The sequence below is a fragment of the Pan troglodytes genome, chromosome 7 (assembly GCF_028858775.2).
Source record: "Pan troglodytes isolate AG18354 chromosome 7, NHGRI_mPanTro3-v2.0_pri, whole genome shotgun sequence".
NCBI lineage: Eukaryota > Metazoa > Chordata > Mammalia > Primates > Hominidae > Pan > Pan troglodytes.
Window position 1 is genome coordinate 17,553,740 of NC_072405.2, and position 24,284 is coordinate 17,578,023.

The window sequence follows — 24,284 nt, forward strand, 5'->3', positions numbered from 1 at the left end:
GAAGACGCATGTCTGAAGAGGTAAATGGGGTCTTTGCTTTCTGCCTCAGTTTCTTCATCCATTGATTGGGTGAATAAAGCCTTAGTTTCCTCAGCTAAAAGGTGCCAAGTAGCACCAGCTGCTATCCCTGGCCCAGGCTGGTGATCAGGGGAGGAGAGACAAGGCTCTTCTTCTTCACAGCCTCTGTCCACCTGGATCTGCCAGTGCTCCCTGGGTGCCCCCACGGGGCAGGCGCTGGGTGAGGTTCTTGGTCACAAATCACCTCGTCTAATGCTTGCCTCAACCCCCTGCCCTGGAGACCACATCCCTCACGTTCCAGGTCAGGACTGTGGCCCCTCAGGGAGGTTAAGCAGCTTGCTAGAGGTCAGCGACTTCAGCCGAGGGCCTCCACCTCCAGGAGCTGTGCTTCCAGCCAGCCAGTGAGAGCTGCCTGTCCTTGCCTCCCGCTCCCCCTCTCCCTCCTTCCTTAGCATTTCTTCTCTTCTCCCTCCCTCTCCTTTTCTCCTGCCTGTGTTCTTCTATCTTCCATCTCTGCAGACCTTTGGACACAGCTGTGTGGAGCGAGAACGAGGAAGGGGAGGGGCACAGGTAGCCCCTGTGTCTCTGATACCCACGTTGCTGCGTTGCTGTTCTGGGCTTCTAGGAGAGGAGTTTATTCGGCTGAGGAGCAACACAGCCACCTTTCTACTCCATCCAAGAAACAGCTCCTTCCCCAGCAGCCCACAGGGGCTGTGCGGGGGACACAGTGTGGGCTCGGTCTTGGCGTGGAGGCCCCCAGGCTGTCCTTCACCATGTGCCTGTTCCCTCAGATTGCTGAAGGGATGGCATACATTGAGCGCATGAATTCCATCCACCGCGACCTGCGGGCGGCCAACATCCTGGTGTCTGAGGCCTTGTGCTGTAAAATTGCTGATTTTGGCTTGGCTCGAATCATCGACAGTGAATACACGGCCCAAGAGGGTAAGCACAGCCCCTAACCACAAGGGAAACCTAGGGCCTTATCTTCCCCAGCTCCTCAAAGCCCCCTTTAACTTCTCCCAGCACAGCCCTGAGGGAAGACACCTGAGGGCTATACGGTTTCTACAGCTCTAGATCAGCATTTCCTTCATTTACCCAAATGTGTTCAGCAGAATGGTAGTGCCCTGAGACCTCCCATGGAGGAACAGCTTTAGGATAAGGTAGGTTTGGAGAAACAGCAGTCCACCCTACTCCCTGTCTTGGACATTCCCAGTGCACATTAACATATTAAAGGCACTGAGAAGTCCTGCAGCAAAGAAACAGTTTATGTTTGCCTCACCTAGTGCCTCCCAAACTAATTTGAGCTCCAAATACTAATTTTTTTTTTTTGAGATAGAGTCTCTGTCACCCAGGCTGGAGTGCAGTGGCACAATCTTGGCTCACTGCAACCTCCGCCTACTGGGTTCAAGCAATTCTTCTGCCTCAGCCCCCCAAGTAGTTGGGATTACAGGCGTGTGCCACTACACCTGGCTAATTTTTGTATGTTTAGTAGAGATGGGGGTTTCACCATGTTGGTCAGGCTGGTCTCGAACTCCTGAATTTAGGTGATCTGCCTGCCTTGACCTCCCAAAGTGCTGGGATGACAGGCGTAAGCCATGCCCAAATACTATTTTTATATAATCCCTATTAACCTTCCACGGAATTAGGCTTTCACAGAGCACACTGTGGGAAACACAGCTCTCATGTGCGAGCAGCAAACCAACCTGTATTAGGGTGTCCACGGAGCACTGTTTTACTCTGTGAATATAACTGAGGTGGAAATCTACATCACAAGAGAATCTGAAGGGGTCACATATATTTATCAAGCTAGCAAGCAGTGTCTGCTGAACCTACGTGTCAGATGACAAGCAGACAGGATATGGTTTGTTCTCTCGGGGACTTCAGGCTGGCTGGGGAGACCGAGAAATGGAGGCCAGGGGAGACTGTGAAGTGCCAAGCCCTGAGGTCTGCTCCAAATGCTGGCAGGGGCTGCAGCCATTGAGGTGCTTCACAGGGCAGCGGATGTGAGTTCTTCCTCATAGCGGCCCTCGGAGATACAAGTGTCACCATTTCCATTTTGCAGGAAGGGACTAACGGAGGCGCGGGCAGGTTTAAATGGCTTGCCCAGGCCATGTCTTTTTAATTAAACAAGGCCCCTGTAAGGTGAAACAGGCCCCTTCCATCCCAGGTGGAAACGTGGTGGCTGCCCATTGAGGCCATTGCTCTCTTTTTAAAGAACCAAAGTGGGTGACTGTGTGGTATTGGTGTCCATATCGTCTTTCTGTGCTGCAGATGCCGTGTCTGCACTCACCTGGTCATGTGTCCTGGTGTGCAGTAGTGGCTCCCCCGCCATGCCTGGCCGCCCCGCCCTGCGAGGCCCCGCAGTGGGGGCTTGATGGAAGGACAGCAGGAGCAGGGGTAGGGGTGAGGATGGAGGGTAGGGGCCACCGGCCGTGGCCTCCCAAAGCTTGCATGGCTTTTCCCGCAGGGGCCAAGTTCCCCATCAAGTGGACAGCCCCGGAAGCCATCCATTTTGGGGTCTTCACCATCAAAGCAGACGTGTGGTCGTTTGGAGTCCTCCTGATGGAAGTTGTCACTTATGGGCGGGTGCCATACCCAGGTAGGTGGCTCACCGCACAACTCGCGGCTCCCTGCTTTCCCGGCCGGTCCTGATGGCAGGTCGCCTGTCCTTGGTGCCTGTGGCTGCCCTGTTCTTTTCAGAGTGAGTCCCAGAGCGAAGACGGAGACCCAGGCATGGCATCTGGGGTGGAGCTCTGCCCCCTGCATCACTATTGCTCTGGGCCACAGGGCTGTGTCTCCTTCCTCCAGCAGAGGTCAGATGAGTCCCACAAACTGAAATCAAGACAAAGGGCACATCCGAACTCGTTTACTCCCAATGGCTTGTTCTCAGTTGAGGACAGGTTGTGCCTACCTTGGCTTTGAACCCATAGTGGATTCCCCAAAGCCCCTTCCTGTGTGGCCAGAATCGTGGACGACAGCCCCCAGCCCCAATCGAAGGGCTCCAGTCACTTGGCCCCCACAGGTGGGCAGGCTCTGGGTCACCTGCTGCTGTGTGCACCTGGCAGCTGCCCATGAGTGATGGGCTTGGCTGTGCCCCTGGTGGTCACAGGTAATCAAGAGAGGGAGGGTCCCATCCTCAGAGGACCTGCCCCGTACTCAGTAGAAAATCTACAGCCTCATTTCTAGGCATTCCCCAGGCAATAAAAAGTGAATAAAGGGCTGTTTAGAGACCGGGCAGCCAGGCAACGCACGAGGCTGGAGAAGTGGTCTGGGACTGTGGGCACTGCTGTCCCCTGCCTGGGCCCACTGTGCCCCGCGGGACGCTCAGGGCCCCCCACCCACCGAGGACCCCAGCCCCTCACCCCCGCTTGCGGTCTCCTCTGCCGCAGGGATGAGCAACCCCGAGGTCATCCGCAACCTGGAGCGCGGCTACCGCATGCCGCGCCCCGACACCTGCCCGCCCGAGCTGTACCGCGGCGTCATCGCCGAGTGCTGGCGCAGCCGGCCCGAGGAGCGGCCCACCTTCGAGTTCCTGCAGTCGGTGCTGGAGGACTTCTACACGGCCACCGAGCGGCAGTACGAGCTGCAGCCCTAGCCGGCCGCGCCAGCCTGCGCCCCGTGCCCACCTCTGCGCGGACGACCCCGACTTCCGTGCCAGCCCAGATGGGCCGCGAAGGCGGGGTGTCGCCTGTGCCCTTTTCTCAGACCCGGAAACCAGTGGGCAGAGGCAGCTTCGCAGGGGGTCCCCGGACGGACTCCTTCACCGACTGTATCCTCGGGCGAGTTACGCGGCCTCTCTGTGCCGCTTCATTTGTAAAGAGGGCTGTAACAGTGACCTCGCACGGTCATCCAGAGTACTAAGCCCCAGTAAGGTGTTCAGGACTGGTAAGCGACTGTCATCAAGTATGGTCCCCGTGCTGGGCACCCCCCGTGCTGGCCGCGTCCCCGCCTCTGCGCCCTGCGTGGACCCCGCCCTGCCCCGCTGCAGAAGCCAGACTGGGTCCCGCGGACGCCAGCAGGGGCAGCCCCAGCCTAGGCTGCGCTCCAGCACTGCGGGGCTTTTCTGCAATAAAGTCACGAGCGTTCGAGCTGTTCCGTGTCGTTACCTGTGACAAGCTGGACATCGCGTGCAGGACGAGCACGGGGCGCAGGCGTGGCGCAGCCAGGGAGTCCCGCGTGGTCTGGGCTCCCGGCGGTTGAGCGGGGCCCGCAGGGGGCGCTGTGGCCTCATAAATCCGTGGCTGGGGCCCGCGCCGGGAGCTCTGGGCCGGGAAAAGCCAGGGGCTGACGCTGTGGGCCGGCGCTTTGGGGACGGCTAGGACGAGAGCCCAGCTCCAGAGGCTCCGAGTCCCCAGGCCAGGTGCATAAACAAGGATCGGGTGACGATGGGGCTTAAAAGCGAGGAACGTCGGCGGCTCCCACTGCATGGAGGCTCTTCACTTGGCATGTTTTTGTTTTGTTTTTAATAGACCGATTTTTTTTAGCAGTTAGGTTTACAGAAAAAAAAAAGTAGGAATTAAGTAGACAGTCTCCATATCTCGCCCATTTCCCCTATTACTAACATCGTGCAATGGTGGTGCATTTGTTATCACTGATAAGCCAATACTGATAAAATATCATTAACCGAAGCCCACCTTTTGCATCCAGGTTCTCGCTGCCTGTTGTACATGCCGTAGGTGTAGAGGAAAGTGCAGAGATTTGTACCTACCGTTCTGGGTCCCCCACTTGAAAGCCCCCTGGCTCCACCTGTGCATCCCCTTCCTTCCCCTTGAACCCTTGCCACCCGGCTTGTCAGTGTTGACTCCTCTGACTGTGAGAACACCCCGAGGTAGGACTGTAGCCACCCGGAGTACAGAGGTGGAAACTGAGGCACAAAGTGCTCACACACACACCTCTTAAGCAGTAGAACGGGGGTGTAGGTGGGGAAAGCTGCAGGACGGGGGTGTAGGTGGGGGAAACTGCAGGTCTGGGCAGCAGATGATGAGAGTGGGGACTTGGTGGGAGAACCCCCGGAAAGGGGGCAGTCACTGCAGGGGTGCTGGGTGACGACAGCCACCAGCCAGGAAGGATGCAGTTCACATAGCGTGATCACCTACAGTGTGTGGATTCTCCAGCAGCCTGGGGTGGGTGCATCACCATTACTACCACGAAGCTGTTTCTGCAGATGATGAAATGGACAGACTCCATGCCACCAGGCTCCTCTCAGCCAGTTCTTGGCCCTCACAGCCCCCACTGGCCGTGGGCAAGCACTGGATGGGAGCACAGCACTTTAAGGAGGAGGTCTGGTTGGGGCAGACCTGGGGCCTCGCTGAGGAGCCCAGAGGGACAGGTGTCCCCAGCTGCTCCAGGATGCTGGAGGTGGAGGAACCTAGAGGTGGAACTCTGTCCCAGACAGTGGGGGCTCCAGAAATTGTGGGGCCTCTGACCTCCCCCAGGACCTGGTCACACCAGGGTGCTGGAAGGAGGAAACTGCCTGGCCAAGAACCTGGTGCCAGGGGACGTGGCTGGTGGGGGGTAAACAGGAGCGTGGGACAACAAGATCAGTGGGGGCTACTGCCAGTGGGGGCCACTGGGACTCATGAATGGGAGGGCCAAGCTGACCTGCTGGGGCTCCTGTGGGGTGGGGCTGAGGAGGGAGCTAAGATCACGGGATGAGGAATGAGCCCTTCCTTCACCTCATGAGCAGGGACCATACGCCAGGGCACCACCTCCCCGGCCCCTACAGCCCCTCTGAAGTGGCTGCCATGACTCGGGAGCTGTCCTCGAGTTGCAAGGCTTGAGACTGTCTCCTCACCTCCCTGGACCCCACTGTCATCCCCTAAAGATGAGTCACCCAGTGCTTTGCCAACGTCACCTCAAGTTTTTGTTTTAAAATGCAGGCTGGGCGCGGTGGTTCATGCCTGTAATCCCAGCACTTTGTGAGGCCAAGGCGGGTGGATCACCTGAGGTCAGGAGTTCGAGACCATCCTGGCCAACATAGTGAAACCCGTCTCTACTAAAAATACAAAAATTAGCTGGGCGTGGTGGCAGGTGCCTGTAATCCCAGCTACTCAGGAGGCTGAGGCAGGAGAATCGCTTGAACCTGGGAGGCAGAGGTTGCAGTGAGCTAAGATCGTGCCATTTTACTCCAGCCTGGGCGACAAGCATGAAACTCAGTCTCAAAAAACAAAAGTAATAATAAATAATAAAATAAAATGCAGGCCGAAAGCCTCTCCCTCTCCCACGGAGATTCTGATTCAGTGGGTTGAAGTCTGGATCTGGAAACGTCCTCTTTTAGAAGCACCCTGAGTGATTCCTGTGCAAGCATTTCCGGCTTGGACCAGCAGTTCTCAGCCCTGGCTACTCACTAGGGTCACCTTGGGTAGAATGGGGTTGGAGTGGGGGGAGGCACATTAAAAAGTGCCAGTGCCAGGGTTCCAGGTGAGCATACTTTATCCAGGGCCTCAGCATACTTTAAACATCCCCAGCTGGTGCTAATGTCTATCCCGGATTGGGAACCCCTGGACAGGGCTGTGTGAGGTCGGAAGTGCTCCATCCCAGCGGGCCTGGCTCCAAGTACCTGGGGGCCAGGCTGATGTTCAGGTCCTGAAACTCCAGGACCAGCAGATGCCTGTGGCTTTTTCCAGCTCTGGTATGCAAGTGGCAACCTGCGGAAATTAGAAAAGAAACCCAGAAGACCAGCACATTCTCAGAGGCACGTTCTCAGGCAAGGACACCCACCTCTCCTCTGGCTTGGTTTTCCTGGGAAAGGTGAGGCTGGAGATCTTGAAGGACGAGGGAGAGTTTCTCCACTAGGGGTCGCACTTGCCCGAGTGGTGCCCGGAGCTGAACCCGTGTCCTGGTGTGTTCTTGTTCGGGACATAAATATGTCTATTTTTTTTTTTTTTTTTTTTTTTTGAGACGGAGTCTCGCTCTGTCGCCCAGGCTGGAGTGCAGTGGCGCGATCTCGGCTCACTGCAAGCTCCGCCTCCCGGGTTCACGCCATTCTCCTGCCTCAGCCTCCCGAGTAGCTGGGACTACAGGCGCCCGCTACCACGCCCGGCTAATTTTTTGTATTTTTAGTAGAGACGGGGTTTCACCATGTTAGCCAGGATGGTCTCGATCTCCTGACCTCGTGATCCGCCCGCCTCGGCCTCCCAAAGTGCTGGGATTACAGGCGTGAGCCACCGCGCCCGGCAAATATGTCTATTAAGGATGAGGAGCCCAGTCAATTCTCAGCCAGAAAGTGAAATGTGAGAGTGTTGGGGGGAAGAGAGATGGAGAGAGGAGGCAGTGAGCGCATGAATGGACGAAAGCATCATTTCCTGCTCTGGGGCTTTGCCTTCCTTGTGGGAGGGAGGGTATTTCATGGCCTGCAGTCGGCCTTCTCCCAACCATAAATCTGCACACATGAGGACATTGCTGAGGGGCCCATGCCTGAGCCATCCGGGGCATATGATTGTTGTACCGACACCCAGAGCTCTGGTGAAGGGGGCAGCCCAGGTCTGGGAACCCCAGACCTCTCCTTGCCTGTGAAGGAGCTGGTGCCTTTCCCTTTGCCTCCATTCCTCCATTCCAGAGCCAGGACACACCCTCAGCGTTGCTGTGAAGTGAGCAACAGCAGGGTCTCTGAGTCAGACAGACCTTTCAAAATCAGGCACTTCCTCTCCCCGGATGTTTGACCTCGGAGACTTTGCTTCATTTCTCTGAGCCTCGGTTTCCTCATCTGTGCAATGGGCACAATGCTGACACCTGCATTGTAGGCTTGTTGCGAGGTTTGCACAAAGCAGCACACAGGAAGCATTTACCAGAGTGCCTGTCTTATGCTAAATGCTCAGAAATGTTAGCTCTCATTAGGGCTATAATAACCCCCAAAGAAGGGCCTCCAGAGACCCCGATCCCAGCTAAGCCCCCTTAGCCGGGCTTCCCTGGCCTCTGCCATACCTCCCCTGCCTCGGGCTTCTAGCTCTGCGGTTCAGAGCTTTGTTCTCTCTTTGCTGCTGTGATCTGTTTTGTCTACAGTAGTGGCCCCTTATCTAAGATTTCAGTTACCAGCGGTCAACTGCGGTCCCAAAATATTACATGCAATAAGATAGTTTGAGAAAGAGAGAGAGAGGGAGGCCACATTCACAGAACTTTTATTCTAGTATATTGTTATAATTTTCTATTTTATTCTTAGTTATTGTTGTTAATCTCTTACTGTGCCTAATTCATAAATTAAACTGCATCATAGAGATGTGTGTATAGGAAAAACAGTGTATACAAGGTTCGGTACTATCTGCAGTTGGGAGCATCTAGATAGTTTGGGGGCCTTGGAATGTATTCCCTGTGGATAAGGGGGACTCCTGTACTTTCACGCTTTTCCCACCCTCAGGGCAGAACTTCCAAAAGAGCACATGGGGTCAGAAGCCAAGGACCTAGGCAGCCTGGCACTCTCCAGCTGTGTGACTTTGAGTGAGTGACTCCATTCTTCTGAACCCTGATTTCCTTGTCTATAAACAGAGGGCAGTGAGGCCTCCCTTGCAGGGTTGCTTTAAGGATTCAAGGAGTATTTTGGAAATGGAATAGTGTATTCGTTTCCTAGGGCTACTGGAACAAATACCACAGGCGAGTGGCTGAAAACTTAAAAGTTGATTGCCTCACAGTTCTGGAGGCTGGAAGTCTAAGATCAAGGTGCGTGCAGGGTCGGTTTCTCCTGAGGTCTCTCTCCTGGGCTCATAGATGGCCACCTTCTCCCTGTGTCCTCATGTGGTCGTCCCTCTGTGTGTGTCTATGTCCTCGTTGCCTCTTCAAGAATACCAGTTATATTGGACTAGGGCCCACCCATACGACCTCACTTTACTCATCGATTTTTAAAAAGCCTATCTCCAAATACCATCACATTCTGAGGCAGTTGGGTTAGGGTTTCAATATAGGAATGTGGAGAAGAGGAGATACAGTTCAGCCCTTGAACCATAACACATAAGCATATGTGTTATTTCTGCTTTTGTTTCTTTCACTCTAACTGCCATATGGTAGGTATCCATGTATTCTTGTGACTCATTGATTAGTTTCAAAATCAAGAATATTTGGTGTGAATAAATGTCCCATCTACAAATAAGAAAGACCCAAAGCTAAGCTGGAACACCAGTAGAGCAGCCTTAAGCAAATTCACATATGAAAATCTGGATTTCCTCCAAAGATAAAACTGCCTTTAATGAAATATTTTATAAAAGTTTCCACCACGTATTCCATTAGATACTAGAAAACCAGGACTCGAGTTTCCCCAGGACTCATGATGTCGTTTTTTTTTTTTTTTAAAGGTAGTAAAATACATACACATAACATAAAATTTGCCAGCATAGGCATTTGCTGAGTGTTCCATGCAGTGGTACATTCACACTGCTGTGTAGGTGCCACACCATCATCTCCAGACTTTCTCATCTTCCCAAACTGAAACTCTGTCTCCATTAAATGCTAACTTCCCATTCCTTCCCGCCCCCAGCCTGGCAACCCCCACTCTACTTTCTGTCTGTAAGAATTTGATTCTCTAGGGACCTCAAGAATCGTGCAGTATTTGTCCTTTTGTGACTGGGTCACTGCTCTTAGCATAGTGTCTTCAAGGTTCATCTATGTTGTAACATGTCAGAGTTTCCTGCCTTTTTAAGGCTGAATAAGACTCCCCTTTATGGATACATCACGTTTTGTGTATCCATTCGTCAGTCGATAGACATTTGGGTCGTTTTCACCTTTTGGCTGTTGGGAATAATGCTGCTGTGAGCCTGGTGTGTAAATGTCTCCATGAACCTGCTGGACCAGATGGCAACTTTAGGTTGAATGTTTTGAGGAGCCGCACGCTGCTTTTCCCATCGGCTGCGCCATTCCGCATTCCCATCAGCTGTTCACAGCTTCCAGTTTCTCTGCCTCCTCTGTTATTCTCTGTTGCTTGAAATAGTTGCCATCCTAGTGGGTGTGAGGCTTGTGGTATTGTTTTAAGAGCAATAACTGCATGTTTTTAACTTTGGTCCCCATGGCACCTCAGCCCTCTTTGAAATGCCCTCACGTGTTTTAGGGGTTCAGGGATGTTCGCTTCAGGGCCTGGCTGGGAGGAGCCCGCTCACGCTGGGGGCAGGAGTCCTTCCCTCTGGAAGAGCCCCTGGCTCTCTTCTTGGGAAAGAACCTTTTTCTTTCTTCCCCTGGGCAGGTCTGCCCTGTGCTGCCTCAGGGTCAAGGGGAAGTTGGTCGATATCCTCACCAGACATCTCCAGGCGGGTCTGCATCCCAGTGGGCACATGCTCGGAACCCCCACCCCAAAATCCAGACATCTCCAGACAGATCTGCATCCTGGTGGGCACGTGCTCAGACCCCCACCCCAAAATGTTCACAAAGACTGGCTGGACACACAGCATCTCAGGCAAAGCAGGCAAGAACCATGCCTAGCTCCAGGCACTCAGTCTCAGGTAGCAAGGACAGAGAGCAGAAGGCAGCGCCACTACGACCCACGGGCAGATCAGGGAAAGCAGAAGCACCGGGCCCCTGACCTGGGCTGTGGGCACTCCCCACAACATCGCTGGGATTGCAGAGTCACCCGACTTAAAGGTTGAAACTTCATACCATGCTTAGAATCTTTAGACAGCTAAAGAGACCTTCATACTCAGTCACCGTGTATTGAGTGTAAAGTGGTGATGACTTGAGCAATCCCAAGAGGTAGGCTTCTGATCCTTATTTTACAGAGGAGGAAGCTAGGGCCCAGAGAGGGTAAGTAGCTGGCCCAAGGCCACACAGCTGATAAATGGCAAAGCAGGGACCCACTGCTCGCAGCCTTTCTTCCAGAATGGCATAGCCACCGCCCTCCACATTTTACAAAGGGGTTTCCCGTGCCTTGCCTCGGGGGCTCCTCACAGCAGCCTCTTGAAGGTGTGGCATCTTCATTCTGTTCAGTCTGGACAGAAGAAAGGCAGAGATGCTGAGCCTGTCGCCCACATCACATCCCTAGAAATGATGGGGGGCAGTCCTTGAATCCTGAGCTCAGCTCCATGGCCAGCACTTGAGGGGCCCCAAAGGGCAGTGAGATTAAACGTGCTCTTGAGCACTTGAGGAACAAGGCAGACATAACCCACGGGGCCTGTCCAGTGGCCCTCAGGGGGCAATCCTTTTAATAAGGTTAAGCAAACTGCTGAGAGGATGACAGGAAGGTTCGTGAAAGCCTGGTGGAAAAGATTCCAGGAAGAGAAACATCTGGTGCAGATGGGGCCACCAGGCTTAATGGATCCGCATTCTCATCTCAGTATGGCAGCCCTTGGAGGGGTGAATTGGCCAGTCCCCGTGCAGGAGGCCAGGTGCTCTACTGATGATTCAGAGAGAGGCAGCTCCACCTGACATCAGTCGGAGACCAAAAAAATAGCCCTGGGCGAGTATTCAGGAGATCACAGGGAGATGTTAAAATTTATGGGTGCACACAGAAAATTTCCAACTGGCACCGTGGGGACTTCGCGGCCTCTCAGGCTTTCACTTGACCCTGCGGAGATAGCAGACCCCCACTCCCAGGGAGCTCTGCCATGCACCCTGTTTGACGGAAGCAAAGGCCTCCCCACGCTCACAGACACAGATGCTGATGTCATTTCCCCTGCCGGTCACGCCACCGAGCTGTGTGACGTGCTGGGGACTATGCTCACACGGCAGGTGCATGGTCCCATTAAGCCAGCACGACCGCCCTTAGGAGTAGATCGTTACTGGTCCCATTTTGTAGGTGAAAAAATGGAGGATCCAAAAATGGAGGCCATCTGCCAAGCCCACGCAGCTGGGACAAAAGCCCAGGTCAGCCTGGCCTCCTGCCGGGCCTCAGCAGAGCCGCCTCCAGCCAGAGCTTCTTGGGAGGGGCGGGGAACAAGGCTCTGAGGCTGCAGGTCACACAGCGAGCAAGAGCCAGAGCTGGAGCTGGCCCCAGGCGCCGCCAGGCTTGTGCCCCGCCCACACCCCTCTGGCCTGGCCTCCTTGCCAGTTGCAGGTCATGTTGTAGAAGAGCAGGCTTTGGAGGAGTCAGGCAGGGCTTACTTCACCTCTTGGTTCTGCCTGCTATCAGTTATGGGATTCTTGGCAAATTTTGTAACCTCTCTAAGCCGCAGTTTCATTACCTTTAAAATGGACATAAGCATACCTGTCTCAAAGGGAAGCTGGGGATGAACTAAGATAATGTACACAAAGCTTTGGCCACAATGGGGTGCACACAGCAGGATGTCAATATATGCACACTCCCTTTCCCCATACACCCTTGACAGCAGAGGACCAGGCCAGACAGCACCTTCCCTGGGGGCACCTAGGAGCCTGGTCTGCCAGTCCCCTGGTCTCCCTTCCCAGTCTGGTCCCATCCTCCTCCATTTCCAATCAGCAGCTTGGCCCCTGGGCCACCAGGCCCCTGTGGGCTGCAGAGGCTGACAGGGGCTGATGGGAGCCAGCCCCAGGGGGTTGAAGGCTGATTACTGAGGACTGATGAGGTGAAGAGGGACTGCTGCCCAGAGCTGACAGCCTTGCCTGGGAGGAAGGACAGGCAGGAGGGCAAGGAGAACACTCCAGTCTCAGCCTGACATCTCTGGAAGGGCCAGGGGTCCATCTAGGGGCATCTCTGTTGGTGCCTTCTTTTCTGTGCCAAGGTCACTCCACTGCTCTTGGTTAAAATTAGCCTCCTGCTCACTGCTCTGGACTGAGTGGCCTTTCCTCATGACCAGTAGGACCTGGTCTTGCACAGGCAGGGCTGGGCTACATGCCCTCGGCTCTCCAAAGAGCAGATACAGTACATGCCCGGCGCCTTGGAGGCTGGAGCAGGGTGGGGTGTGTGCATGGACATGTGTACCTGTGCCTGTGGTGGGTGTGCCTACAAGTCTAACTAACCAAACCAGGGTGTCTAGGAAGGTAACATTTGTGGAATTGTGCAAGCATTTCATCATCAGCATCATTCCTAGGTTGTGTTATTTCTTGCTTATCTCCAAGGCTCCCATGTAATGGCTGATGGCCTCAGCTTACTCATTTCTACCCCAAGCATTAAACACTTGGCCCAACTCCACCCACACATCACCCCTGAGATTAAGAAAGTGCTCTCAAAGGATATTTGTCAAATACACAAAGGAATGGGGACAAGTCACTATCTTATTCTTTGTCCATATCCCATACCTGGTAACATCTTAATCCAAAACTACACACTCAGTCAGGGCTCAGGCAAGGATGATTTGAGCTGGAAGAAAAGCCAGCTGAGGTTGAAAGGAAGAGAAGCACAGTGGTCAAGGCTCTGGGGCCAGTTGGATGTGGGCTCAAGTCCTGCCCAGCCACATGGCCTTCTGCAAGCAGTCACCTCCCTAAGCCTGTTTCCTCACTTGTCAAGCACATTTGCTAAGCAGCAGCCTTGCCCAGAGTGGACGAGATGGTGCCTCTCCAGTGCTCAGCAGAATGCCTGGCACAGTTAGGTGTACAACAGAAGGAAGTTGTTAGTATTTTTACTGGATGTCAGAGAAAAAAAAATGTGGATTAAACCCTTAGAAACAGAGGATAGCATTGTTGCTAATCCTGCAGAGGGAAACCTGATGAAGGACGTTGTGAACAAAGTTAAAGCAAGTGTCAGGCAGGAAGATAATATTTGCAGTGCCTGTATAACGAAGGATTACTGCAAAGAAAACTGAAGAAGTTCTTCCTGTTCCTAAACAACCCAAAGACAAATGAGCCAACGATAAGAATGGGCACTGCACAGAAAGAGGATTAGAACAGCTAATAAATAAAGCAAACAGTGCCCAGCCACACCAGTCCATGGAAAAATGCAGTTGAAATAGTAGTGCCAGATACTTTTACCATCAGGTGGCAAAATGGCAATACTGCTTATATCCAATAATACTGGTAAAGATATGGAAAACTGTTGCTCTCATAAAGGTTAATGGCAGTGTAATTCGATAAAGCCTTTTGGGGAAGCATTTTTGGGATCCAAAATGTTGACGCATACACACACTGATGAAGCTACTGCATTTGTAGAAAACTATCCTATGGTAAGATATGCCCTTATTCCCAAAGATAAACATACGATATTCTTTACTGCAACTTGTTTGTAATTACAATGGGAACAACTTAATGGTACAACAAGAGGGTAGCTGAAAGAAGTGGGGCACAATTTTTTTTCCTTGTTTAATTGTCCGAAGGGCCAGCTAGAAGGGCATAATTATTTTATAAACTACTATTCTGCCATTAAAATGAATCGGCAGGCCAGGGATGGTGGCTCATGCCTATAATCCCAGCACTTTGAGAGGCCAAGGCAGGAGGGTCTCTTGAAGCCAGGAGTTTGAGGCCATCCCCTGGAAAACATAGCAAGAACCTGTCTCTGCAGAAAATATTAAAAAAAAAAAAAAAAAAAACTTAAAAAAATGAATGGGCACGTCCATAGGTTCTGATTTTGACACATGGCCAAGACTATCAAGTGAGGGGAAAGGGTGCAGAAAAACACATACATGCGGCATGATGTACACACTCACACACACAATTTTATGTTCATCACACACATGCATATTTGTGTAAACATGCAGCAAAGGGATCCCAGTGATACCAACCAAAGAGAGCCCCGTGACCTCCGAGGAGGGAGCGGCTGGGGCTGTCAGCGCAGAGGGATAAGGAAGGGCGCTGGCATTTTACCCACATTGCTGGAGTCTTCTGTAGTGAGAGTGCATTAATGCATTCGGAGAAGAAAAAAGCCAGGCCGGCAGGCAGTGATGGATGGTCCGGTGCAATTGTGCCTGGTGGCAGAGAATGGATGACGCGACCCCTGGGGTTGGGTCCCGCCCTGGGGCTCTAGCGGCCCCCTCCGGCCCCATCCCTGCCCACTTCCTCTCCCGATAGCGCCCTCCCCCAGGTTATCAGTGGGGAGGCCACCCCACACCACACTGCCTTCCCTGTGCCCGCCGCGGAGCCCTCAGAACAGTCCATCACCGCTTATCGTCCCTGTCCCTGCGCCAGAGAGGCTGCTGGGGGGTCCAGGCCGTGCACCCACCAGCTGAGAGGACTGGCCCCTCCCCTCCACCCAGGCCAGCATCCTAATTTGGGGGAGGGGACTTCTGGCCACTAGGGACAACTCCATGACTATGACATCCCAAGGAGGGCATTCTTCAGAACCCCCACTTCCTACAATAACAGTCACGGCGCCTGGCATTGATGGCTGCCTACTAGGGCCAACCACTGTGCCTGGCAAGGGATGTTCTTTTTGTTCCTTTTCATCTTTTTTTTTTTTTTTTTTTTTTTAGACAGGGTTTCGGTCTTGTTGCCCAAGCTGGAGTGCAGTGGCGCAATCTCAGCTCACTGTAACCTCCACCTCCCGGGTTCAAGTGATTCTCCTGCCTCAGCCTCCTGAGTAGGTGGGATTACATGCGCTCACCACCATGCCCGGCTAATTTTTGTATTCTTAGTAGAGACGGGGTTTCACCATGTTGGCCAGGATGGTCTCGAACTCCTGACCTCAGGTGATCCGCTGACCTCGGCCTCCCAAAGTGCTAGGATTACAGGCGTGAGCCACCGTGCCCGGCTCCTTTTCATCTTTACACAATCCTAACTAACTTCAGAGATGGGGAAATACTCAGAGATAGTAAGTAACCCAGGTCACCAGAAGATACACAGCAGAACCAGGACCAGGTCACCAGAACCCAGGTTTGTGCTGTGACTGCAAACATAGTAACAGGTCACTGCAGAGTCTTCTGCCCGGAAAGCAGGGGTCCCGGTGAACCTAGTTAGTGCCACCCTGGCTCTCCCACAGTGTCCCTCATGATAAGTGGTGACACACTCTGCCCCCTTATCCTTGGCAGTGAGCGAGGGACCCTCTCCATTGCGGGTGGTGAGACGTGGTGCTCACAAAGGCATCACTAACTTGAGCCCAGTAACAGAGAATGGGAGTCTTCCCGGCTATCCTGGCAGTGGGTCAGGTGGAAAGAGCCCTTCATGGAGTCAGAGCCCTGGCAGGTCCCACGGCCTCTGGAGCTCAGCTGTGCAGTTTCCCAGCCTCACTTTTCTCATCTGTAAAGCAGGTACAGGAGAAGTCCCAATGGGAGTAAGGGAGATGTCAAATGTATGCCAAGCCCTGAGATGCCAAGTACATGAAAACCAAGCACCTCGAACCCAGCTGGCCCGAGTGCCAGGAACTGGGCACTGTTGTCATGGAAACCAAGCACCTAGAACCCAACCGGCCCAGTGCCAGCAACTGGGCACTGTCCTCATGGAAACCAAGCACCTCAAACCCAGTTGGCCCCAGTGCCAGGAACCGGGCACTATCGTCATGTAGACCAAGCACCTCGAATCCAGCCGGCCCCAGTGTTAGGAACCGGGTACTGTCATCATCAGCATTAGGGCCAACCTCTGGACCCTGGCTTCCTCATCATTAACAGGAAAGGTTAGAAGCCCTGTTAGGTCTCTTCCAACTTTGTCTATAACTCTGAAAAAGCAACGTGGAGTTTCTCTGGCACACTCTTTGAGGAAATAGAATTCGCCAAACCAATGCAAATGGAGAAATACATTTCACCTGAGTAGGGAAGAAAAACCTTGTAAAGGCTTCCAAGAACCTCCAGAAACCTATTGGATGTGCTTACCACTAATCTCTTTTAAAGCAATTCCCTGACAACACTCTGTTAATCTCTCCTGAGCTCCTTAGTACCCCTGAAAGTAGCAGGACAGCCTTACTTTCCAAATCTTCACCTTTGCAAGAGTCTAGTCTGTGAGTCCAGGCTCACCTGAAGTCTGAGATTTTGGGAGCTTTGGAGAATTCTGGATAAAATCCCTTACTGAACTTAGACAGCAGGAATCTCCGATCTGTGGAGAAGTCTCCTCGGTTTTCAGAGACTGAGCATCTGTTCCTAGCTCCCTCCAGGCTCTGATGCCATTAATGACTGCAGGAAGCTGTTCCAGGCCTCAACACAGAAAGAACCCTTAGACCTCAGAGCTGGAGGTGTGCAGACTGGTCTCTGCCTGGGCTCAACCTCTGGGATTTCTGGCAAGTTACTGAAATTCTCTGTGCCTCAGGTTTCTTTTATGAAAATTATAACAGTTTTATCTCCTAGGGTTATGGTGAATACCTAGGGCAGGACCTGGCACTTAGAAAGCTCTCATCCAATGTCCCCTAACTCTTGGAGACAATGATCAAGACTTAGAGGAACTGACTGGGGGAAACCTCAACACTTTCTTGGTTCTCCCAGAGGCCTGTGGAGACGCTGCTCCATTCTGCCTGGATCATTTCCCAGAGCAGGTAAAAGTGGTGGGACCCCTACCCGGGAGGCCAGGAAAGATGCAAAGATGGATGGGTGTGTTCCCCAGGAGTGAGTGTGTCCTGGGGTGGGTGGGTCATGGGGAGTGGGGTGTCATGAAGGCGGGTGGCTATGGTACCATGGGAAGTGCTGTGGAAGTGTGGTTGTGTTATAAGAAGTGGGGTTTCAGAGGGCTGGGTGGGCTGTAGGGGTCTGTCCAAGAGGAATAGGACTAGAGTTGAGGGGAGCAATCTTCCAAGTCCAGAGCACCCTCAACCCAGCAAGCCTGAACAAGTGTGTAGGGCCTCTGGCAAAATAACAGCCAGGCAGACGGGCAGAAGAGATGGAGCAGGCCAAGCGCCGGATGGAGAGAGGTGAACATGGCCACCACAGTGTCTGGCAGTGGCCTAGGCATCTCTAGGGCCCAGCAGTGGAGCTGGGGTAGGGGTAGCTGATCCCGAAGTGTTCTGTTCTGGCCGTGCGTCTTCATGGAGACTTTCTGAGCTGAACTTGGTTCTCGGTGATTCCAACTCACTCCCCACAGACTTACCCGGCACTGAGTGCAGGCCTGGAGGGAGACACTTCACTTAGATCCTTTCACCGGATGGCATGATAATGCTGTGGGAAGGTACAGATGAGGAAACCAAGGCTCAGGGAAGTTGCGTGTATTGCCCCAGGTCACAGGGCTTTTGAGCTCCAGTCCAGCGTCCTTCCTGCGTTCCCCCATTGGCAAGGTTTGCCGACGGGGTGGGCCCAGCTGCTCCCAGCACAGCTGGCCCTGGAGAGCACTTTGCAGGGACAAAGTCAGCCACGTGAGAAAGGACTTGGCATACTGTAGGATTTAAGGGTTCTAATCAGGGCTTCCCAGCAAATTCTGTTGGGCCAATGTGGACCTCTCAAGTATGAGGTTGGACCATATAAAACTGCAATTTTGTAGATCAAAAATCATTGAATATTAGCAATTTCATACAGTTCACCCTAACAGTGTTTGGGGGGAAAAGCCCACAAAATGCATGACTTGCCCTTTTCTTGCAGTATGAGACAGGCCTTCATCAGAAAGGCCGGGCCTGTGGATGGAGGCAGGGGGCTGATGGAAATGACCTCTGTGCAGCTAAGGATGCTATGCTTTGTTTCTTGAGCTGAACTGCAATTGTGCCCAGCCTTCCTGGGACAAGGGTGGGAACTCAGGAGTTACTACAACCACCGCCACCCCACCCTGGGAAGGCCACATGTGGTCTTGGACAAGTTCCCTCCCACGTGGCTGGACGAGCCCTCAGACGACAGCTGCGTTCTGTCGAGGAAGCCACGTAAGGGGGGTGGGGCTGGGGTGGGATGGGTGGTGGGCCTTGTACCCACTGACCATGAAAGACTCCACCCTCTTCCCCCTCGGTGTTCTGAGTGCCTGTGTCACACTGGCATTCCCACCGCAGATGCAGCTGGAAAGGCGCCAGTGGGAATTTCAGTGGGCTCCCGTCCCGGGCAGTGGCGTGAGGCAGGGTTCCAGGGGTCCCTGGACGCAGCCACGCCTGGATGCAGGTCCTGGCTCTGCCCCTCCCCAGGGCGTAGTAACCTGAGGCATGTGGCTGACCCTCTCTGCTGTGCCTCAGTTTCCACAGCTGCACAATCTGGATAGTAACAGGCCCACCCCGCTGGGCTGTGGTGAGGACACTCGAGATGGTGTTTGTGAAGTGTTCAGTCGAGGTTGGCCAGTGTTTTGGTTGCCGTCCACTGAAGCAGTGGGCATTCAGTACACACCCGTGTGGAGCCAAGAATGGACCAAGCCTGAGGGGTCCTTCCCCCTGGCTCCCCCTTTGCTTCAACTCCACCTTGTCTGGCTGCATCGTTGGTGGTCTGGGCCCACCGCATAACTGTCTCCCTGGGACAGCTTTGGGGTCAGGGGGGTCAGCCCGGGGCCAGCAGCTGGTCCGGTATGTCCACTCTCCCCGCTGCTGGGAGGGGCTGTGTTGGAAGCTCGGGGCTGTCACCTCCGTGAAGATGGTGTAAACACCAGGCATCCACAGCCAATCTGGATGAGCTGGGCATGTCTCCCTGGGCTGGGAGCCTCAGGCTTGGCTGAGAATGGCAACATCCCAGCCTAGGAGGGCCTGATCCAAGGACCCAGGGCCTCACAGGTGTGTTAACACAGCTTGTGCATGTGGCATGTTCAGGGTTGTTCTCTGAACGCTACCCATCTGGCTTTCTACTTACTCCTGGCATGCTCCCATATTGTCCTTTGAATTTCATGGAACCTCTATAAACCTTAGTCTTCTCTTCCACAAACAGAGAATAATCCTCCTACCTCCCTACCATGGCCTGGAATGGTCATGAGCATTCAGTTAGTTGCACAGTGCACAATGCAGTGCCCAGGCACAGAGAAGCACTCAATACTAGTGAGCACCCAGAAGTTTTGCCCTCTCTGATAGTGTTTTTCCAGATGCTAAGGTCCCTAGGATGAGCCACAGGGGCAGTCCAGCCTGTGGCATCTGCCAGTGAGGAGAGTGTCACAGTGGTGTCCCAGAACTTTGAAGCTGAAAGACTGCTGTTGAACTGGGCTGGTCCAGTCCTCAGTCCAGTCCTCTACTTTATGAAGGACTCCGGGTGGGTCAATCAGTATGGACTGCTATAATGAAGTGCCAGAGGCTACACAGCTTATGAGCCATGGAAATTTATTTCTTGCAGCTCTGAAGCTAGAAGTCTGAGGTCAGCTGCTGGCATGTTTTGGTGGCTGCACACTGCTGACTTCTGGCTGTGCCCTCAACTGCCAGAAAGAAGGCAAGAGAGCACATTGGGTTCCCTTTTATAAGGGCAGTAATCCCATTTGTGAGGGCTCCACCCTCATATCCTCATCACCTCCCAAAGGCCCCATATGAATTCAGAATTCAATGTGTAAATTATAGGGGGACACAGACATTCAATTTCAATGAAACAGGCCTCAGTTAAAGAGCCCAGGTTGCATTTCACCAGCCGTGTGACTGTGGAGCAGGCACTCAACTGCCCTGAGCCTGTGTCCTGGTCTTCATGTGGGCATTGGAAAAATAACACCTGCTCCACCAACTTCACACAAATGAGATGAAATACAAGAAAATGCTTCATGAATTTAAAAAGTTCTTACTAGTTATTTGCATTGTTTTAAAGGCGTAGGTAGGTGTTTCCCCTACTTAATCTGGGATCAGACTCACCCTGGACTAATGCCCATGCTCCTGCCTCCAGGCCCATAGAAGGAGGAGGCAACCCATCTGGATGTCTGGAGGAGGTTTTGATCTCCTCTCCTTGGTCAGAACTGCTCATAAGAATCTCCACTGCAGGATCGATATTTGCTGCCATTTCTTTTCCTCTGCACACACATTCTAGAGTAAGCAGCAAACAGAGGTGACCACAGATGCTAGGATGGGAACATGAGGGGTCTGGAAAGTGCCCCACTGAGCGATCAGAAGCTGGGTTTCACATACTCACCACGGCTAGTCTAGCAAGTTTGCAGAATTCAGAAATGGGATGAGACCCTGAGGTTTGCCTTTCATTAGCCTGGCTGTCCACTTAGGGGACAGTCTCTGCAGGAAGGAAGGAAACAGGGGAGGCTCCTACCTGCCCCATCAGCTCACCTTTTAAAACATGCTCACCTGGCCTCACCAAGTGAGGTGGGAGGAGAGCCCGAGGTCGGTTCACTTTGTGCTTCACATGTCCTTCACATGTCCCCTCTCTATTCCGTGAACTTGCAAGGCTCACCTGGGTCTCTCACTTTCCATTCCCGGTCTCTCAGATCTACTAGAACAAGGCTACAGCCACAGAGCACTTATATAGTTGGGCCCCTTTGCTGACACGTGACATGCAATTCAGGGATGCCTCCTCCTCCCCCTAGAAGTGATGAGTGCCTGCAGCTATTGTAAATGTTAAAGTAAAATTAATGTTGGTTGTACACCCATGTTCATAGCAGCGTGACTCACAATAGCCAAATGTAGAAGCAATCTGTATTAGTCCATTCTCAAGCTGCTAATAAAGACATATCTGAGACTAGGTCATTTATTTAAAAAAAAAAATAGGTTTAATGGACTCACAGTTCCACGTGACTGGGGAGGCCTCATAGTCACGGCAGAAGGTGAAGGTGTAGCAAAGGCACATCTTACAAGGCAGCAGGCAAGAGAGTGTGCAGGGGAACTCCCCTTTATAAAACGATCAGATCTTGAGAGACTTATTCACTATCATGAGAAAAGTATGGGAAAAACCTGCCCCCGCACGATTCAATTACCTCCCACTGGGTCTCCCATGACATGTGGGGATTATGGGAGCTACAATTCAAGATGAGATTTGGGTGGGGACACAGACAAACCATATCACAACCCAAGTGTGCATTGGCAGATGAATGAATAAGCAAAACATGGTCTATCCATGTAGTGGAATATTATTTAACCTTAAAAAGGAAGGAAATTGGGGCTGGGTGCAGTGGCTCATGCCTGTAATCCCAGCACTTTGGGAGGCTGAGGTGGGCAGATCACTTGAGGTCAGAAGTTTGAGACTAGCTTGGCCAATGTGGTGAAACCCTGTATCTACTAAAAATACAAAATCAGCCGGGCGTGGTGGCAGGCACATGTAATCCCAGCTACTCAGGGGGCTGAGGCAGGAGAACCCTTGAACAGTGGAGGCGGAGGTTGCAGTGAGCCGAGATCATGCCATTGCACTCCAGTCTGGACAAAAAGAGTGAAACTCTGTCTCAAAAAACAAACAAACAAAACAAAAGAAGGAAGGAAATTCTGACCCATGCTACAACATGGATGAACCTTGAGGACATTATGCTAAGTAAAATAAGCCAGCCACAAAAGGACAAATACTGCATGATTCCACTTATAGGAGGTCCCTAGAGGAGTCAAATCCAAAGACAAAGTCGAGGTTGCCAAGGTCTGGGGGAAGGGGAATGGGAAGTTAGTGTTTAACGGGTGCAGAGCTTCAGTATGGAAAGATGGAAAAGTTCTGGAGATGGATGGCAGTGATGATACAACATTGTGAATGTTCTTAATGCCACAGAAGTGTACACATAAAAATGGTTGAGGTGGTAAATTTTAGGTGTATTTTATCACAATAAAACAAAACTTTAAAAAAATGAAAGTTGGTGCCTAACTTGGCAAATTAGTAGCCCTCAAAAGTGTTCACTGAACAAGTTATTTTTGTTTTGGACTCTGGGACAGCCATGTGGATGCTTGGAGAGAGCTGGCATGTCACTTGCAGCTGAGTCCCCTGGGTCCGAGGCGGTGCCTGGCACATGGTAGGTGCTCAGCAGATGTTTGAGGAGGGAATGAATTGAGAAGGTCAAGTGGAAACCCCTGCTTGACCTTATTTCTACCTCCCACCCCACCCACTGTATTCCCTTCCCCATCGCCATCACAGAGCAGACTCAGCTCTGAGGCCCCAAGTTGCAGAGACCTTGAGGAGTCTTGTTGTTCATCCTCCTCCCTCAGGAATAAATGTAGCAGACAATCAGTGTCTGTGCTTTTTAAATCCCTCTGGGTCGTGTTTTTAATGCTCTGTGATTGATGGGACATTCCTCCATGAGTAATCCCAGTTCCTTTCACTGTGGTTGAAACCTCCCACATCCACGGTCCAATTCTTTCCCCATGAGAAATGGGAGAGGGAACTCTGAGAGCAGATGGGGGCTGCCACCAGGGCTAGGGTGAGGGAAGTGATGAGAGTGGGACTCAGCCACCTCTCAAAGACTGTCAGCCCAGGCACTATGTTAACGGTAGTAAGGGGACCACTCCTGGAGGCAGGAGATGGGTTATGTGACCTTGGGAGGTCCCCTTCCCAAGTTGCAGGGATTCCTGGAGTCTGTGAGTCTACCTGCAGATGCTCCAGGGCCAGGCTGCGTGAGCGGCCACTCGGGAGCTTTCCCTGCTGAGTGTGTTCCTAAAAAGCAAAGGAGGCCAGTTAGTGACTGTCGAGTCTCATGGAAAACCCAGAGAAATAATTGTACAGCAAAAGAGCACAGAGGGAAAATATTAACAAATAATGCAAAACTCACAAATTAGGAAAATGAATCCAGTCTGCTAACCAGAAAGAAGAGAATCCCTGCCTAAGAGAAGGCCTCGCTTGAGGTTCATTGAGTTTCCCACACATCTTAGAGATTATGAATAACTAGTATGATTAGTATAAGAAGGCAATGTAAGTGCAGCAGATGCATGGCTAATTAAATATGCAAGCAGAACATACGTCACCGTGGCCATGATGACATTCTCCCAAGTGCCATCCCGCTGCTGTCTTCCAGCAAGCGTACTTCATAGGAGAACTGATAAAGAAATTTCCCAAAAGCGTGCACCGTAGAACCCTATGTAAAGATGGACTTCTTTACAAAGAGAAAAGATGGCAGTGATCAAATGAGTTTGGGAAATGCTTAAATTTATATCTGCCCCTTAGATGTTAATACATGTTAGCATAGTAAAAGATTTTTAAAACACTGCAATAAAGATATGTTTTATTTGCTTCATCTAGCATTTCCCCAAATTAATTTTGTACAAAAAACACTTGTCCGCCAATATCTATCATTCTGTGGAAATGGAATTTCTTGGGGCATATTTGGGAAGTACTTAAGTACATCATTTGAATGCACATGAATTATTCAATGATTCATTAAACTGTGCTCATTCACTGAGACTGGCTGTGCTGTCTGGCACTAGGAATACAGAGATGGGTGAGACATGGTCTATGCCCACCAGAAACTCAGTGTCTAGGGGATGCCATGGGCAACTGGTTTAGCAGGGGCTGTGTAATGCAACCTAACAATTGGATAGGAGTTGGAATGGAGGGAAGGACACAGGAAGTCACCTGCCTCCCAGGCCAGACAATCAGGGAAGGCTTCCGATAGGACATGGTGCTTGAGCTGAGTTTTGAGAGCAAGTAGAGGGTCTTGCCAAGCTGATGCTGGGAGAGGGACATTCTAAGAAGAAGCTCATGCAAGGGCTCAGAAACATGAGCTAAAAGAGGCTACAAGGAAGGGCGCATATTAAAAGAATGTGAAGAGGAGAGGCCAGAGAAGACTGGGGAGAGATCAAGGAACCCACCACCTTTGGGAGT

General features: G+C 52.1%; 1 protein-coding gene and 1 long non-coding RNA gene across 6 annotated transcripts in view; both read left to right on the forward strand.

Annotated features, from left to right (window-relative positions):
- BLK (BLK proto-oncogene, Src family tyrosine kinase) overlaps nucleotides 1-4,106 on the forward strand; it is a 71,781-nt gene extending 67,675 nt beyond the window's left edge. For all 5 annotated transcript variants that reach the window (XM_016959096.4, XM_063816874.1, XM_063816879.1 and 2 more), the window contains 3 exons: nucleotides 810-960; nucleotides 2,486-2,617; nucleotides 3,408-4,106. In XM_016959096.4, coding sequence (XP_016814585.1) covers nucleotides 810-960; nucleotides 2,486-2,617; nucleotides 3,408-3,613 — 489 coding nt within the window. In that variant the 3' untranslated portion in view covers nucleotides 3,614-4,106. The remainder of the gene's footprint in view (nucleotides 1-809; nucleotides 961-2,485; nucleotides 2,618-3,407) is intronic.
- A 12,177-nt stretch (nucleotides 4,107-16,283) lies between these two features.
- LOC104004257 (uncharacterized) lies at nucleotides 16,284-21,236 on the forward strand. The gene is made up of 3 exons (XR_677161.4): nucleotides 16,284-17,230; nucleotides 18,264-18,535; nucleotides 20,364-21,236. It is a non-coding gene; the product is annotated as an uncharacterized LOC104004257 (long non-coding RNA).
- Nucleotides 21,237-24,284: the final 3,048 nt, after the last annotated feature.